This window comes from Anabrus simplex, chromosome 7, assembly GCF_040414725.1.
Source record: "Anabrus simplex isolate iqAnaSimp1 chromosome 7, ASM4041472v1, whole genome shotgun sequence".
NCBI lineage: Eukaryota > Metazoa > Arthropoda > Insecta > Orthoptera > Tettigoniidae > Anabrus > Anabrus simplex.
The window spans coordinates 246,407,115-246,427,103 of record NC_090271.1 but is presented as its reverse complement, the minus strand read 5'-3'; the positions used below and the strand labels follow the sequence as shown (position 1 = coordinate 246,427,103).

The 19,989-nt window shown below is 36.6% G+C and overlaps 1 protein-coding gene across 1 annotated transcript in view; it reads right to left on the bottom strand.

Moving 5' to 3' along the window:
* Positions 1–19,989, bottom strand: part of LOC136877090 (ABC transporter G family member 20) — a 98,175-nt gene that overhangs the window by 55,628 nt on the left and 22,558 nt on the right. The window contains exon 3 of the mRNA XM_067150908.2: positions 5,415–5,530. Coding sequence (XP_067007009.2) covers positions 5,415–5,530 — 116 coding nt within the window. The remainder of the gene's footprint in view (positions 1–5,414; positions 5,531–19,989) is intronic.

Genomic DNA, 19,989 nt, shown 5'->3' with positions numbered 1-19,989 from the left:
CCCCTTTATTTATATAATTCCTTCCCCTTTCCTTTCTCCTTTAGTCAATACCATTGTCTTACTTTTTTCCAGGGTAATTTTCATTCTGTATTTTTCAATAATCTTACTCAATATGTTGTGTTATCCTTGTACTTCCTCTCTACCTGCTACTCACACCACAATATCTTCTGTAAACAGCTCAATGTCTCCATATTTAACCTTTGTCTCCTTTACAGTTTCATCCATAACCACTATGAATAACAGTGTTGACAGCACACCGGTATCCTATGCAGTCATAAAAGTGGAAGAAGAAGAAATGCCATTATTGTTTGCTTCTATGTGCCATTTGAACACATAAAATCTGATGTAAACTTACTGGTACTGAATGTCTCCAGTTTTTTCAGTACTAAATACAACGTCCACCTCTATGGTGTAGTGGTTAGCATAATTAGCTACCACCCCTGGAGGCCCCGGTTCAATTCTCAGCTCTGCCACAAAATTTGAAAAGTGGTACGAGGGCTGGAACAGGGTCCACTCAGCCTTGTGAGGTTAACTGAGTAGAAGAGGGTTCGATTCCCACCTCAGCCAACCTCGAAGTGGTTTTCCGTGGTTTTCCACTTCTCCTCCAGGTAAATGCCAGGATGGTACCTAACTTAAGGCCATGGACGCTTCCTTCCCTTTCCCTTGTATATCCCTTCCAATTTTCTCATCCCCCCACAAGGCCCCTGTTCTGCATAGCAGGTGAGGCCACCTGGGCAAGGTACTGGTTATCCTTCTCAATTGTATCCCCTGAACCCAAAGTCTCACGGTCCAGGACACTGCCCTTGAGAGTCGGATACCTCGCTGAGTCTGAGGGAAAAACCAACCCTGGAGGTTAAACGGATTAAGAAAGACAGAAAGACTAAATACAACTAAGTGAAACCAGCACACTAACTCAGTATCATTTTGCTGCACAACTTCAAAAGGTACCTTCACATTAACCACATCTATAAACATGCCAGCAAACTTGTCACTTCACAGGATGTATTGTCGCTATTCTTCATCAAGGGTCTCCTTTTCCTTCTTTTTCCCTGCTACTCTACCACATGTATTTTCTGTACATTGCATCATTCCTTGTTTGAACATGACTCCATGATATCTACATCGTTATGCATTTATATACTAACAGGCCTGCTTATTTCTTAGATTCATGGAAAAAGAGTTGCTGTGAGATGTAACTAACCTACATATGAAATGATAACGAAGCTGCTGCAGCTATTGCTGCTGTTGATGATAACAATCAACTTTTGTGTCTAGGCCTACATTCGGATCTATTGAACCTAAGCTAAAATCATCCTCTGTACGTGTTCTCCCATATAAACTAAGATGGTTGAAGCGGTGTTTTTACTCTCCGATCTGTAAGCTGCAGAATGGGAGGCACGTGCATAGTTCTCGACCTTGCAAGTAGCCTGGATGTGTTCAAGCTGGCAAGTATCAGTTGCCAGTCTGAATCTCAGCTCTTAACATGGTGAGTCAGTTATCATTGTCATATGTAAAAGTTCTGGTTTCATCTTAATGGTCGTGTTATTTATGATTTGTTTGTGTCAGAGGTACCAATATATACAAGAAAGAGATACTGAATATATGTACTGTATATGAAAAATGTACATGAACAAATTAATCGTATATAGTTCTGAATGAAGCACTTGAAAAATTTGCATATGAAGTATAACAAATGGAAGAACATACATAAAAATCAAAAAGGAAAAAGCAAGTATTATATAAAAATATCTACATTATATATACAGTACATTATTTACACAACTTGTGACCAGTATTTGGCTACACTGATGGCATTGTTTCCAGCCAGTGCTAATTCCAACCCTGTACATGAATCTGGACATAGACGACAGTGCAAGAGATGCCTAGAAGTCTGTTCCTCTCCACATTCGCACAATGATTCCCCATCATGCACAATGCCCCATTTCATAAGATTGTCCTTAGATCTTGCAACGCCGGTCCGCAGTCTGTTTAACGACTTCCATATACACCATCCCTCTTCGTGACCAGGTGGCAACTTTTCTTCAATTTCAACATGTTCCGGATGATCTGGGTACCTTGTTTCCATAGCTTAACCCTGGGGTTTTTTGGGTCAGAATCAAGTGGAACAGAAGACTGTAGAAAACTCTTCCTGGACTTCAGTCGAGCAACTTCTGTGTGGATGTTGGTTTTAAACAGCCTGTGATTAGCCTGCAGGTTTCATTCAAGGCAATATCGACTTTCCTCATAATAATCTGTGAGCATCTTCAAAGCAGCAGTGAGGTTTTGTTCCACTTGCTCGAAGTTTTTACTCTGAGTTGCCAAGGCCAGGTCATCTGCGTACAGGAAGCTCCTTGTGTGAGGTGGAAGAGGTTGGTCGTTGGTATATATGTTAAATAGCATTGGTGCTAGGACACTGGCTTGTGGGAGACCGTTCTTCAAATTCGTGTCCTCATCCTGAGGTAGTGCAGCTCTTTTCAGGCACACCCCCAATGGAGGTGAGCTGCATGTACCATTTTAACCACATACCAGCCCTCCTGCCATTCTTAAATTTCTGACAGTACCAGGAATCGAACCCGGGTCTCCAAGGACAGCAGCTAATAGCACTAACCGTTATGCTATGGAGGTGGACAATGGTCATGTGAACAGTCATAACTCTCACTATCAGTGTGCAGAAAATCCTAATGGTGTTTTGGATTTCCTCATTATGATAGGAACATTGGTGTTTGGTGTGCTGCTAATGCAAGATGAATAATTGGGCCTATATTTTTTTTTGAGATGACATTAAATGCAGAGAGGTACCAAGATGACATTTTGACACCGTTCTTCCATCAGTTAACAAAAGAAGAAAAATCGCATTGGTGGTTTCAATCATTTAAGAAAAGGCTAAGAAAACAACAGAAAGGGAATCTGCCACCTGGGCGACAGACCTAAATGCAGATCAGTAGTGACTGATTGATTGAAGATTCAGCCCCTGCTCATACAGCAGAAGATTCCCTTCTTACAATCTCAGAAGTGTTTGCAGACAAAGTGATCAGTGCTAGTCTATTTTCCCCTCATTGTCCAGATCTAACAGTGTGTGATTTTTACTTGTGGAGTAAACTGAAAGAAAAAATGTATCGAACAAATCCTCACACATTGGAGGAACTGAAAGAAAATATTACGAATGAAATCAGAAACAATACAGTGGCATAACTCACTTGTGTGTAAGCCTGAATGTGGTTATCAGATACAATGCCTGTATAACCCAGGAAGGACGACACTTCCAGCATCTTTTATAAGGTAGGATTTCACATAAGATTGTATACATGCTTAAAGCAGGGCGGCCGCGCAACATAAGTTCGGCTGAGGCAGCTGCCGTAGCACATAGTACAAACACCATACGTTCAGTCTTAGTTTATATGAGAGACCCTATATATGGTGAAAGTGAAAAGAAAAAACTAATTTTTAAATTTATTGCAGTATATAATGTTACTTCAAACACGTTGAAGCTATAATCTATCAGCTTCATCGTCCGTATTGATGAATTAAGAATGCAAGTATGAAGAATGAGATTTCCACCTAATCAATACTTTATTACAAAATGTTTAAAGTTATCTACATTGAAACAGTACCAGTTTCGACCTGTAAAAAGGTCATCATCAGCTGTTGGTGAACCTGCTTAATAGCGATATTACGTAAAACATTACTAAAACTAATTTAACAAGAATGCTTTATTCTAATATAATATTACTATTAAGATATATACATATGGTACAATATGGGGCTTAGACTCGTTGGAGTTCCATTCAAAAATCTGTGCTGTTGCCAACATTATGTCAAACAATATACATATATACATATGGTGCAATAAAGGGCTTTGGCTTGCTGGAGTCCCTTGAATGCCACACACTCCAAAAATTGTATAACAGAGGTTGAAAATACAGTTCCTATAGAATAGAGGATCACTGAGGTTTCGGTGTTAAGTTGAAACGTCTTTGCAGCATGTCGGCACTGAGACCAACCGTTGTGAATGCACAATCAAGGTGCTTTGTTGGGCCGCAATTTTGCGGGGAGCGTAATCGACTGAGGTTCTGTAGCTTGTTCATTCTTATTGTACGATGTTGCTGATAAATACTAATTTCCAGGTTCCTTGTTGAGGCATGTCATGCTATGGATGAAGTTTTGAAATTAAAGAAAGGTTGATAGAGTCCCCTCTTCACACTTGCATTTGTGCTCAGGTAAATTCAAAATCTGAGAAAGAAAAAGGAAGTGGAATTAGAATAACTGATAGAGAGTGCCTGCTAAATGGAAGTAGGAATTAGAATAACTGATAGAGAGTGCCTGCTAAATGGTTTGTGTGCTAAGGAGTGTATGTAACGTGTGGGCTGGATATGTCTTCAAGTGTAGCCGGGAGTGTGCTGCACCTTGTTGCGTGTGCGTCGTGTTGCTGTCGTAGTGTTCAGATTTAGCAGGCATTTAGCAGGCACTCTCTATCAGTTATTCTAATTCCTACTTCCATTTAGCAGGCACTCTCTATCAGTTATTCTAATTCCACTTCCTTTTCCTTTCTCAGATTTTGAATTTACCTGAGCACAAATGCAAGTGTGAAGAGGGGACTCTATCAACCTTTCTTTAATTTCAAAACTTCATCCATAGCATGACATGCCTCAACAAGGAACCTGGAAATTAGTATTTATCAGCAACATCGTACAATAAGAATGAACAAGCTACAGAACCTCAGTCGATTACGCTCCCCGCAAAATTGTGGCCCAACAAAGCACCTTGATTGTGCATTCACAACGGTTGGTCTCAGTGCCGACATACTGCAAAGACATTTCAACTTAACACCGAAACTCAGTGATCCTCTATTCTATAGGAACTGTATTTTCAACCTCTGTTATACAATTTTTGGAGTGTGTGGCATTCAAGGGACTCCAGCAAGCCAAAGCCCTTTATTGCACCATATGTATATATGTATATTGTTTGACATAATGTTGGCAACAGCACAGATTTTTGAATGGAACTCCAACGAGTCTAAGTCCCATATTGTACCATATGTATATATCTTAATAGTAATATTATATTAGAATAAGGCATTCTTGTTAAATTAGTTTTAGTAATGTTTTACGTAATATCGCTATTAAGCAGGTTCACCAACAGCTGATGATGACCTTTTTACAGGTCGAAACTGGTACTGTTTCAATGTAGATAACTTTAAACATTTTGTAATAAAGTATTGATTAGGTGGAAATCTCATTCTTCATACTTGCAACACGTTGAAGAGTGCATTTAATTTATAACATTAATTATCGTACAGCTCATGAAGACTTTAGAGAAAATTTGGTCATTAAGAAAACAGGTTAATGTAAAAGACAAAGTATAAAACTGTTCATAATTTACAATAATATTATATGGATATATTTCATCAATTGTACCTGGATCAGAGAGTCAGCTCGATCCACTTTATTCCCATATTCAGCTCTCATTTCCTCCAGCAATTGATTTACAGCATACAGAAGTGCATCATGAACAACAAATTTTGTCTGCATATCTGTAATCAAGCAGATACATTGTAAGGTTTAGTGATTACAAATTTTTCTCGATTTTTCTCGATAAAATGAATATATGAGCCTTATGCTACTATTTACAAAGAAATGCAGAAAAAATATATTTTGAAAGTGATTTGGGTTTCCTTTGTTCCCTATTATGCCGACACTTAATAGCTATTACAGTCAATACTAACTGCTTTTATTTTGTGAATTATATAATCTCATGGCTGTTTTGACATCATAATTTTTGTGGTAATGTTGGCCACCAAGGAAGGTGAAGGTGGTGATTATTGTTTTAAGTTCAGAGATAGCCAGGTTATGCATTCGTGTATATATAGTGACAAAGCCATATTAAGGGAGACCAAAACAAGGAATGTGAAATTTCTCTGTTGATATCTATCTATCTATCTATCTATCTATCTATCTATCTATCTATCTATCTATCTATCTATCTATCTATCTATCTATCTATCTATCTATCTATTAATTAAGTATTTATTTATTTATTTATTTATTTATTTATTTATTTATTTATTTATTTATTTATTTATTTATTTATTTATTTATTTATTTATTTATTTATCCTTTGTAGGTGGTGAAGTTAGGACTCTTACACTTAACCACTGTATGATGCACCATTGGGAGCAGAGCTTAAGAGTACATAATTGCCCCTATTTACCCGGTCTAACTCAATGAGCGTATAAGAGATCCCTCGTTTGCTAGATATCTCAATTTTAGAGGCACTTAAAGGACAAGGGTTGAGAAAACAACTTAAAACAGGCTTGACATTTATTTTAAGATATGCACAAATAAAATTAAAATTTGACAAAAATCATCTCTTGCTGAACGTTGCCTGAATGACTCATGAATTTACAATTTTGAAAATAAATAATATTTTATAAATTCACATTGCTGGATTTTTGCCAATGATGACATATCTGGAATATTCTGCAAAAGAATAAATAATAAAAATTAGCCTTATCTTCTGGCTGTGCAAAATTAAATAAATGGAAGAACTTCTTCCTATCCTTGGATAATTGATATATCCTAATAATACATCCATAAATGATCATTGTGACATCTTTAAACATAATACCAGCTGCACTACTTAAAACAAATTAAATGTCCAACTTTGTGCTTGTGGTTGATGACCATGCTATCCCTAAACCTAATTTGTACACTATGTTACAGAGAAATACACGACTCTATCATTGATGATTTCCTAGGCCTAATTTGGATATCATCTCCAGAAAACCTCGGCCCATCATTGTGAAGTTCACGTCCTTTTGCTCTAGGCAGGAAGTTTCCACATGGAAGCACCAACTATAAAGTTCACCAACCAACGATATGGAGGGATCTTACTGCAACTCGTCTCACAATATTGAAGGCAGCCATCACTGTTCATGGACTGAGGAACACTTGGATGGATCACAGCAATATCATAATTAAGTTAGCAGGTGGTACAAGACATAATATCAATTGCATGTATGATATTCCTAGATTATAATTTGCAAACATCACTACTTGGAACAGAACTACATTTGCTTTTATAAGAGTACCAAAATACTGTCTTCCCTTGCTTTCATGTAGAAATATACTACAGTTAACTCTCATGTTTTCTTCCCCTGCTCCCCCCCGATCACTCTCTCCCAAAAAACACTTCCTATCTTATCTTTTACTATCCCAAGGTATCGGATTTCTACGCTAATTCAAACCGTCTCATTTAAAATTAAATTCATTTGTGTGATTTACCTTGTATAATTTGACTGTAGTGTGTTCTGTAATTTTTATCACCCTCACATTGTATTTTATTTCTACAGTAATCAGTATTGCTTGAATTGTACTTATATATAATCCTCTCGGTAGTTGTGTTTTAGTTTTACTTTTCTATTCCAAAGTTGACGTATCCTTTAACACAACAAGGACATGCTTCTGATGACCGCAGGCCTAAGTGCATTCCTTTACCTCCATCCCTTTACCCTTCTGTTCTGTTAACTGCTCCCTTAAACATATAGCTGCTAGAGAAAGACCAGGCCCTCTCTCAGCCGCTACTGTCCTGAACGAAACTGTGAAACAATTTCCAAGAGCACTTTAGGTTTATCATTGTAATGTGCAGTCATTGCTGTCACAAACATGCATGGATGAAATGCAAAACCTGTTTTCTTTGCACCTGTTCCATGCTATTCTTATGTAAAAAATGTGGTTGACTAGCAAATGTTCCAGCTCAGCTGTTGTCATGCATCTTTCTATGAAATGAAAGCGTGGTGGTGGTGGTGGCGGTGGCGGTGGCAGTGGTGGCGCCAGTGCCAGAAACCTCAATCCTAAAATAATTAGCCATTCACCTTCACAGTATGAATGCCAGCCAGAGTTTTTTTTTGTAGAGATAACTGTCTAGAGTGAAATGCTTGCTGGGAGTAGTTTACAAGCCTCCAAAAGTAAGGTATTAGACCGACCTTGAGACTGAAATATTAAACTTTCTGCCAGACTATGAACACATTATTATAATGGGAGACTTCAACTCAAACTTATTAGACAGTACTGCAACTTCTATTCAACAATTTCATAATACTTTTGAAGCATGTAACATGATAATTTTACCCCTTGGGCCAATCCACCTTACTAATTGCAGTCACACTTTCCTTGATCTAATAATAACAAACAATTCAGGCAAAGTTCTGCAACATGGACAAACATCAGCCCTGGGACTATCTGGACATGACATAATCTACCTGTTCTACCAATTACAAAGTCTGAAACCAAAGACAAAAATGTTATCATTTAGGGACCTCAGACGAATTGATGCAGACAAATTAGAAGAAGATGCACTTTCTGTGCCGTGCATGGAGATAATTATGCCAATAATGTAGAGGAAGTAGTTTCAACATTTAATGCCCTAGTAATGCAACTCCATGACTGACACACACCTGTGCACATGGGAAAGGGCTCCAGAACTCCAAAATCGTGGATATATGACAAAATTTGCTACCTAATGACTAAATAGGACACTGCCCATAAACAATTATAAGCTATAAATTTCATTTTTGTTCCGTATTGAAGTGCAATTATAAGAATAGATTGACAAGCGGGTCCACCTTTTCAATACAATGTATCAAGTAAATGATATTACATAAGTCTTGGGACTAGTTTCAGTCACTTTGTGGCCATCTTCGGCCAAATAAATTTAACAGATTATGTGATAACTAAAACATATGGAACAAAAATGAAATTTATAGCTTATAATTATGCTGCCAATCAGGCAAAGAAGAAAGCCTTTTTATTTTTAGGCTTAAAAGTTAAAATAGCCAAATTAAGCAAAGATATTGATTTCCTGAAACAATATATAACCTATGATTTGACACCTAAATTTCTGAAAGTTAATACTAAGAAACACAGATCCTCTTTTCAAACTATGGAAACTCAAACCAGAACTAACAAAATCTGGTTGCAAGATGAAATTAGATTTTTATATAAGAAGAAATCTTTTCTTAAAAACAGATTATATGAGACTCATCTCGAAATAACTAACCTCCTTTCTTATGCTCATTGGAATATTTTTCAATCTTATGTTGATTGACCACGTTATCAAAAAAACATCAGATTCTGGAGGAAAAGTTAAAATTCTTAAAAGACTCTAAATCCACTACCATTCCAGCCAAAAGAACACTCACTGACAGACTTGCTCAGTTTCACTTCCCTGTTATCAATCTCTCTAAAGTGATATTAAATGATACTGAGACATCCATATTGAGCAAGGGTCTAAAACACAACTGGCCCTCCTCCAAACTTCTCAATGATATCATCATCACTACAGTGGAAGCCAAGTTAGCCATTAGTGAAATGCGATGAGATTTAAAGCTAAAAATAAACTGAATAACATCTTCAACTCTATATCTTACAGAAACCCTTCCATCCCAATAATCAATGCCAATAGTAATAATATATGCCAAACTAAACTCCCAACACAAAAACAAATATTAGATTTTAAGAAAATCACTGACAATGATATTATCATAACAAAAGCCGATAAAGGCAACTCCACTGTTATTATGAATAAGTCAGATTACATAGAAAATAAACAATTCTTCACAGGCAGCTCATTTTCTATAATCAAAAGAGATCCTACACTAAAAATTCAACATCAGCAACACTAAAAAAAAATGCATCATGTCTATTAACAGGCAAAGAAAGAAATTAATATGAATCCAAGCCTGCCAACAGCCAAAGCACTTCCCAAAATACATAAAACTGTGTTCCTAAGTGACTCATCATTAATTACAGGCCCAGTCCTTTATATAAAATTTCACAGTTCATCCAACATTTCCTCAAAATAAATTGCCATTTTTTAATCTGCAAATTCCATTACGAACACTAATGAGTTGGTTGAAAAACTAAATCATGTTACCGGGCAAGTTGGCCGTGCGCGTAGAGGCGTGCGGCTGAGAGCTTGCATCCGGGAGATAGTAGGTTCGAATCCCACTATCGGCAGCCCTGAAGATGGTTTTCCGTGGTTTCCCATTTTCACACCAGGCAAATGCTGGGGCTGTACCTTAATTAAGGCCACGGCCGCTTCCATCCAACTCCTAGGCCTTTCCTATCCCATCATCGCCGTAAGACCTATCTGTGTCGGTGCGACGTAAAGCCCCTAGCAAAAAAAAAAAAAAAGAAAATATCATGTTACCGTACTATTCAACCCAATTATTCTCTCCATTCCTTTGTTTTTGTTAACATGTACCCAGGTATCCCGATTTCAAAAATTTGTCCCATTATTCACAACAATTTCAATAAATACAGTGGTCTGAGCCCACTAGAAATTCAAGATTTAATCTCCATTCTGAAAATGGTTTTGAATAACAATTTTTTCACATTTGACAATACCATTTATCAGCAAAATGGGTTAGCTATGGGATTGCTGGTATCAGGTATCCTAGCTGAAATCTATCTGGATCATTTAGAACACACCAAAATTAATAATAACATCTTTAGTAATATTATTTTTTGGACAAGATATATGAATGATACCTTTGTGATCATGAACGAAAGTGCAACTGACACCATCACCACTCTATCCAACCTTAATCACACTGACCCACATATCAAGTTTACAATAGAATCAGAGAATGATAAAAAACTCAATTATTTATATCTAACAATCATCAGACAACCTGGTTCATTGAGTTATAAGATTTTTACGAAACCAACACAAACCACTGACACAATCCATCAAGATTCCATACACCCACACACCCATAAATGTGCAGCATACCATAGTATGGTATACCATGCTTTTAGCATCCTGCCGTCTAAAAAAGAACTTAAAAAGGAATTAAACACCATTTGCAGCATAGCTAAATTTAATGGCTACAACAGCTCCTTTATAGACGTAAACACCAACCTTCAACCACCTTAACAAATGAAAAACTCACAACAATTCTTTATCTACTTTTATGTACAATAATAAACAAGTCTACCAAATCACAAACATATTTAAAAAGCAAGACATCAAAATAGCCTTCAAAACTTGTAACAGAAACACAGATATTTTACACAATTTCAAGTCAGGTGTTTATAGACTCAATTGTAACAATTATAATCTGTCGTATGTTAGTCAAACAGGTAGGAGCTTCTATACAAGATACTTAGAGCATATTAACGCCCTGAAATACAACAGATTTTCAGCCATGGGACAGCACATGGGTGATACTAACCAAACATTCTCTAATATCAACCAAGACATGAAAACTCTCAAAGTTATACAAAAAGTCCCCCCCCCCACTCAATATTACATAAAATTGTTTTATCCATCTGGAACAGTTTTTCAATCCTAGCTTCAATCTAAATGAAATTTCAGGGAAATCAAACATTTTATTTTGACCTTTTAATTCCTTAGTAATCATGTCTCATATAAAAAGAATTCTTTCCTTTATGATCCCTTTAAATTCCCCTTTCAGCAGCAGTTTTTCTTTCCACATCCTTTAGCTCCACCTTAGACACACCTTCTCCCCTCCCTCTCCCTCCCCTACCATCTCCCCCTCCCCTCCTCCTCCTATCTACTCCTTTGTTTACATAGCCTGCTTCCTACAGCAAGTCAGTGCTTGTTCTCTGCCCACTCCTTTGTTACATGGCCTGCCTGCTTCTTCCAGATTGTTCTACATCAGATATTAGAGGTGAATCTCATAAATTTTTTTTCTCCTTTTTAATTTCTTTTCTGTATGTTTATTCATTCCTAATTCTGGCTATCATTTCCAGATTTACTTCTTTGCCTGAGGTCGTAGGTGAACTTTAAGACATCATGACAAGAAGATCATAACCATAAATTTTGTTATTATACAGTATGTGATTTAATGTTATTACTATTCCTGCAACATTGCCTTTGTCTGTTATACATATCGGTACATTTTAGTTATTACATAATCTGTTAAATTTATTGGCTGAAGATGGCTACTAAGTGGCTGAAACTAGGCTCATAGACAATACAAACACTACCCAATGGAAGTGAACCACCAGACCTTAAAAACACTACGTAATAAAATGACCTCTAAAATTCAAAGTGCTAGTCTACATTACACCCATAACAGTGGCGTATCCTGGAATCTCCACTGAGGCATGCAACTAGTAACCATGCAGTTAACACAATGTATTAAGTAAATTTCAATTCTACTCACCCTAATTACATGTAGGTGAACTCGAGCCAAACAGTTTTACTGTAAGTTTCTGGATTGAACGTGCGTACACAATTCTTGTTTTCTGTTTTTAAATTTACGAGGGTCCGCCTCTGTGGTGTAGTAGTTAGTGTAATTAGTTGCCACCCCCGGAGGCCCGGGTTCGTTTCCCGGCTCTGCCACGAAATTTGAAAAGTGGTACGAGGGCTGGAACGGGGTCCACTCAGCCTCGGGAGGTCAACTGAGTAGAGGTGGGTTCGATTCCCACCTCAGCCATCCTCGAAGTGGTTTTCCGTGGTTTCCCACTTCTCCTCTAGGCAAATGCCGCGATGGTACCTAACTTCAGGCCACGGCCGCTTCCTTCCCTCTTCCTTGTCTATCCCTTCCAATCTTCCCATCCCCCGCAAGGTCCCTGTTCAGCATAGCAGGTGAGGCAGCCTGGGCGAGGTACTGGTCATCCTCCCCAGTTGTATCCCCCGGCCCAGAGTCTGAAGCTCCAGGACACTGCCCTTGAGGCAGTAGAGGAGGGATCCCTTGCTGAGTCCGAGGGAAAAGCCAACCCTGGAGGGTAAGCAGATTAATAATAATAATAATAATAATAATAAGAAGAAGAAGAAGAAGAAGAAGAAGAAGAAGAAGAAGAAGAAGAAGAAGAAGAAATTTACGAGGGAAGGTAGAGGTCTCGCGGCTTTAACTATTTGCATCTTTTCATCAAACGAACGGCCAGTAAATGGCTTTTCAAACTGATTTACAATTATATCCGTTTTAGACTCATCCATCGTTAATACCACATGTGCGCAAAATATAATAAAACTCCGAAAACGATGAATAGCACAGGAACAGCACACACAGAATGAACTCACTAATCAGCAAAACACACAATGAATTAACTCACTAGTTAGTCACAACTCAAGCACTGGAGGTAAGTCACCCCAGTGGCATTGGTCAGTTTCGTCACGTTGTGTTCTCGCTGGGGGGTAATCTGTGTGTCCTGTTCACTGTAAACATGTTGACTTCTCCAAGTTGCTAACAGGTGGCAGAGGGTAGCACGGGTATGGAGTGACAAATTCTGACCAAGTTTCAATTGCAGCGAAATCGTTCGGAGGGTTTCAGAACTACGTCTGCCACTGAATGCAATTTTAAGATTGAATGCCTTACGTCCGTAACTCCTACATTTGCTGTCTCTTTCTTCCGAGAGTGGAGTAGACGGCGAGACTACACCAGCACCACACAAGCACACAAGCAACGGAACTAGTACAGTTGCGCGGACCTTTTGAACTTCTGAGAGATGAAATCGTTAATATTTGACCTGAAACAACCTAAAATCGTAAATCAGACAGTTATTTGTGTTATCATAACGCATGCAATGAATGCCTTGCATTCAAGGAGAATACGCCCCTGACCCATAACTTGATTAAATCTGACGTACAATCTGTGATGATGTGGAAATCTATGTAATATTTTGACATCAACAACCAAAAATCTAACAAAGAATAACTCTTAGCATAGATGAACTGAATGACCATTTCATCTCCTCACTAATGGTAATTAATTTGGTCATGAAAGAGAAAGAAGTAATTCATATGATAATGCACAATCTCCACACAGGGATAAATTTTACTTCAGCCGTATCACACAGCAAGAATTGATTGACCCAATAAAAAGCATCAAGACCAAGGGTAGGGGCATAGATAATATAGCCTACCAAATGCTGATGAAAATTCTCCATCACATCATTTATCCATTGGTGAATATCTTCAATTATTCAGTACAACGGGGTACTTATTTGGAAATATGGAAAATGGCCATAGTTCGCCCACTTCCAAAAATAAGATTGGCAAAGGACGTCCCTGACTATTTGCCGATTAGCATCTTATGTATACTGTCAAAAGCTTTAGAATTCATAGTTCACAAGCAGATTACCAACTGTCTTACTCAAGGCAATCTCTTTGATATCCACCAGTCCAGCTTTAAACCAAAACATAGTACTTGCAGTGCATTAACACATGTGACTGATGAAATGCAGTAAGCTATAGACAATAAACAACTGACAGTTCTAGCATTATTGGACTTTAGTAAGCTTTGTTGACAGAGACATACAGTACTTATATCCAAATTACATATTTTAAATTTCTCCGCAAGTGCACTCCAGTGGATCAGTTCCTATCTCACCAGCCGCTGGCAGTGTGTAATAAAAACAATGAATATTTAAATTGGTGTCTGGTTGACATGAGAATACAGCAAGGATCTCTACTGGGCCCCCTGTTTTTTCTTTGTATATAAATGCCATAGCTTTCAGATGAAGACACTTTAAATACCACTAATACATGGATGACATACAGATACATAGTATATACATAGTAAACCCAAAAACCTACACTCAGAAACACTTCACCTGAATGAAGACTTGATGACCATGGACATCACGGATTAAAATTAAACCCATCAAAATCCCAGGCAATTTATTGTTTACCCTAAATTACTTTGCAAGCTCAATCGAGCAGCATTATCAGTTATTCATAAATGGCACTCTCATACAGTATAGCCGAAAGTAAAGAATCTTGGTATAATTTATGACAAACATCCGTCCTGGTCTGCCCAAACTATATCTGCATGTAGAAAAATATACCAAATGCTATATTGTCTCAGTAAATTTAAATCCACTCTCCCTTTTAAACTAAAGAAATTTTTTGTTGAATCACTTGCATCCTCTTCCACTATCTAAGCCGTTGACCATGTTCTCCTTTCCAGTCAATTTATGTGTTTCTGAAATAAATTATCAAGGGAATATTCAATAAATCCAAGTTTTTTGAAAATGTTTAAGAAACAGCTAGATAAACAACTGGTAGGGAATCCACCACCTGAATGACAGCCCTAAATGCAGATTGATTGATTGATTGATTGATTGATTGATTGATTGATTGATTGATTGATTGATTGATTGATTGATTGATTTGATAGGTACACAAAGGCTTCAGCTGGCCTCCAAAGGAAGGGCTCCTCTGCCCATAGCTGTTGGTCCCTCCTTTGGGTGTCAAGCCTGGTAATGGTCGCTTGACCCTCAGCCAGACAGTTGCAGGTAGTACCGTCTACTGCCACATACAGTAGCAGGATGATCCTGACCTAACAGGAATAAAGTAATAAGAAAAAAAGGAAAATCAATGCATTTTATGCAATAAACATATGGAAGTGGCACGTATGCTAAAAGACAGTCAAGAAACAAGAAAATCAGAGAGAAGTATGTAGATGGGAAAGAGATACATAAAACTGAAAATGAACCTAAATTTTACACTCTTGCTAAGCTATTAAACAGGGAATGAAAGAAACTAGAAAGAATGGCAGAAGCATGTAATATCATCAGATGAATATGAAAAAGAAATCTAAGGAAGGCAAAAAGAGAGAAAATACATGTAGTTAATATTAGTAAGAATAGATACACAAGAGGTGCTATCCTTGATTCTATAACTTTGATAAAGTTCAGGAAATATCTTAAAAGGTTAATGTTGTCTAACTTTTAAGATAAATCCGAATAATATTTATGGGATATGTATTCATCAATTATATTTAAATTCTTTCTTGTAACATACTGTCAATTGGAATATATTTTGTACAGCAGTTTGTAGTACTAACATTACAGTAAATGAATACTCTCTTCCCAGATGGTGATCTTCCATGATAGAGTATTCAGTCATTCAAAAATGGGGCTGCTGAAAGCCTTAAATGCCCTAAAATTACTGAGCCAAAAACAAAAAGAGTGATGGACTACAGTGCCCTAAGCCCCTGAAACTTATCAACAGTAACAATAATTGAGCAACTATTGTTGTGCTACTTCACATCTCCTCTAGACAGCATTAAAGCTGCAATTACAAAGACTAACCTGTCAATGATTGGTACACAACAGCTGTTTAATATATTTTAGGAATATTAGGAAATTTACAAATAAAATACCTTTTAACTTTAGTTAGTATTGGATAAACATTTAAAACAAAGTAGATAATCATATTACATTATTCCATAAGACTTGAAACCAATGTGCATTGGTGACCATAAAGTGCAAAAAGCTTAAGAAAAGATGAGCAGCAAAACTACTTATGAGAGAGGTGCCGCATCTCTGTGCAAAAAGAGAATAAACAGTGCTCTGGTACTGATTAAATTTGATCGTAGTTATGCATTTCTTCATTTATTTCATAGCAAAATGATTTATGGCATAAATCTTCATATTCATGTTTTCCTCCTCAGACCTAAACTGTATGCTCCTAACCTGCAACTCTCCATACATCTAGTCAAATTGTTTAAGTAAATACTGGCATTATTCTCCCTTTCATTCAAGGGATGTACCATGCCAGTCTTTCAGAAGTTCTTAGTAATGTATTTCCATTGAAATCATGCTCCATGCAAGAACAATCCACTGGCACAACACTTCAAAAGGTCGTTTATTTTGTCCACTGCAATGAGATTCTTGAGGTCCCACTCTACCATTCACTTGGTGTAAAGCTGTTACACTTAGTCCTTGATAAGTTTGTACATATATCCAATCAGTGCAATGTCAGTTCATGAGCAATCATGACCACATCAGTCTTCAGGTCCCTGAGCATTTCTTTTCTTCTTTCTTCTCCTTAATGTTCTTGAAAACTCTCCTAGATAACAAGTGCTTGATATTGAAGTAATGCCCTTGATCACTTGATCCATACTACTACTATGCAGCCATGAACATTCTTGCTGTACATCGAACCTTTATCTTGCACCCGTATGTGAATACTAGAAGGTAATTTTACTTTGTGCAGTACAGGTATTTTTCTTTTGAAAATTATGTTAGATAGATAATTTATTTATCCCGGCAAAGTTAGGGACAGCTGTCCTTGTCTTACTCTTAACCCTACACGGGCAGAAGAGTTTTATGTCTGTATACGGACCAAAAGTATGGCAAATTAAAACTCATCCAGAATTATCGAACACTAGCTATAAACATGCAGATGTACATAATATTAATTAATTAACTATAATATCGGATGTACTCCAACACAGAGATCCATAGGATATTATCGATTTTTTTGCAGCAGCATGTTAGCGCAAAAGAGGCATAAGAGTCATTCCACAAATAAGTTATTATGCCAATCAATAGTGTTGGAGATAACCAGTTGCCGGGCTGAGAGGCTCAGACGGTTGAGGTACTGGCTTACTGACCCCAACTTGGCAGGTTCGATCCTGGCTCAGTCCGGTGGTATTTGAAGGTGATCAAATACGTCAGCCTCATGTCAGTAGATTTACCGGCACATAAATGAACACTTGCGGGACTAAATTCCAGCACTTCAGCATCTCTGAAAATCAAAAAAGTAGTTGGCGGGATATAAAGTCAATAACATTATTAGATGAGCAATCTTTGATTCTACATGTTCTAGATAGAGGTGTTACCTGTTGTTTCCATTTCTTTCCCTGAATGATGATTTCCTGGTGAATTATGTCAAAATTTTGGTATCAAAGAAAAGTGGAAAGTATTCTGTAGGCTTGGTGCCATGTCAAAATATGAATGTAAAATTGGTCCTTGATTAATATTATATATCAAAATGGTACTTGAAGGTCCTGGTCCACGTTATTCATGTCAATCCTGTTTCATTCTCTGGGGTACTTTAGTCACTCTTGCACTGAGAAGACTCATTACTTGAATCTCCATCTTTGGACTGTTCAAATGAAAAATCACTTTCATCTACATCTGTAGAGTCCAAAATTGAAGCAACCTATTGCTTACTGGCTTTCTTCTTATTAACCATATTGCAAAACAGCGATATAAATAGCAGAAAGCTGGTCTCAAAACTCACAACGCATGCATGACTGAACACAATAGCCTCTCACAGCTTGTTGAAAGCTTGCAGGGAGATAATGCAATTTTATTATAGGATTCTCCTTTCAGCCAGACCTATACATGTAATTTACTGTGCCATCTGTTGAGTTTTTTAATTACCACATCTGCCGGTGATGCTGGATCTCTGACCATTTAATATATTAAATTCTGTTCACAGGCAACCTGTTTCCGCCTTCTAAGAGTTAATCAGTATTAGCATTAGATTGAAAAGTAACTAATTACAAGTTGTTAAAAAGTAACCTATCATGTAGATCCTATGTAGAACTACTGAACTATAGCCCTCTACTTATGTATATAATATTCTTCTAATACAGAAAAAAATTGTCCGCACAATGTGTAGAGCTGGTTGTTGACCTCTATTCATTAAGCTTAAAATACTGACAATTATTAATTTGTATATTTATGTCTCTTTAGAAAATCCATTTTATAATACCTCCAAATTCGTAGAAATGCGTAATGTTAGTATTTAGTTTTAATGAAAGGGGTTTGTATATTTAGCCTTGTTAATATTAAGTACTAAATTATTATCAGTTGAGGAAGCCTATACATTGTATAAGGTCAATGGCAACTAAAAATTCTTGATTCTTGAACTTTCAGATCAAATGAATTCAAGATTTGCTGCTTGATTACCATACATTTTGGCAAAGTCTATAACCACCTATAATTTGAAATCTGCCAAATATAATGGTCATAAATAAAAAACAATAAGGTAAACCACCTTTCCAATACTTACCAATTCTTATATTTAGGATAAAATCATTACAAGTGGTGTTATATAAGTTGGGACATGTTTCGCTCAACTGTCGTAAGCATCTTCAGCCATAATAAACTTAACCTAAAGTTTGGTTATGGCCCTGAACCTAGTTCTCTAAGAACTAATGTTCTCATTAGTGACAATCAATAACCGTATAATTAGTGTATAAGCTTCTAACAATTTCACATAATTAATATAATAACACTACATTGATATTGACAGGGGTTAAAATATATCAAATTACATAAGCTGATAATAAAATAAATAATCATATTAGATTTTGGATTGCTATCAGTCAATCACTAAAAAACTGTTTTGCAATACTTCTAAAAATCATTTTTATTTTTCATTAAATGAAGTAAAATAGTCACAAGTTAAATCTCATTCTATTGCATAGAAAATGAGAGTCAGGTACAAAAAATCACTTAATAGTTATTTGACTAGTGGAATAGTTCATATCACAGAATTAATCATGCCTGAAACTGCATATATGTGTAGAGGCAAGTATCCAAATTTCCTTTAATAATAATAAATTAAAGCTAAAATTATATTTAAAATCCTCTAACCTTTTACATTTGAGATAATTTAGTAAACTAGTTATTAAGCTTATGAAAGCATATGTTTTGAAAACATAAGACAGAAGTTCAATTCTTGTATTAAGTTTACTAAATAGAATACATTAAATAATTGAGAAAATATAAAAAACCTTTAATCCTAAAACAAATAACAAAAAGGTGTCCTTGAGGTTCCATTGAGAGTTCAACAAAGTCTTAGATGGAGAATAAAATGCAATGAGCATGTATTGAAGACCCTTATGTTGGAAGAGAGGCGACTAGCCACCTTAGCTGCTAAGGAAGGCCTGATAAGCATTGGAAAGGTAGTTTATCTAGTTGTTTTTTATTTACGACTATTATAATCTATATCCAATACGGTTTACAATGAGATTTATAACATGTAATCTGCCAAGTAACCATAATGCTTCTTGATGTGATAGAAATTGAAGCACATAAAATTATACTGTGAAAAAGTTTAGCAATCTTACTTCTCTTACCTATATTAGCTCATTCCTGACCTTGGAATCCTTCTGTTCCTACTCTTTCTGTCAGGTACTTTGATAATTCTTTAAAATTACAACTCAAGACCCTCTAAAGAATAGATACAATCCCTTGATTAACTTGCTCTCAATAT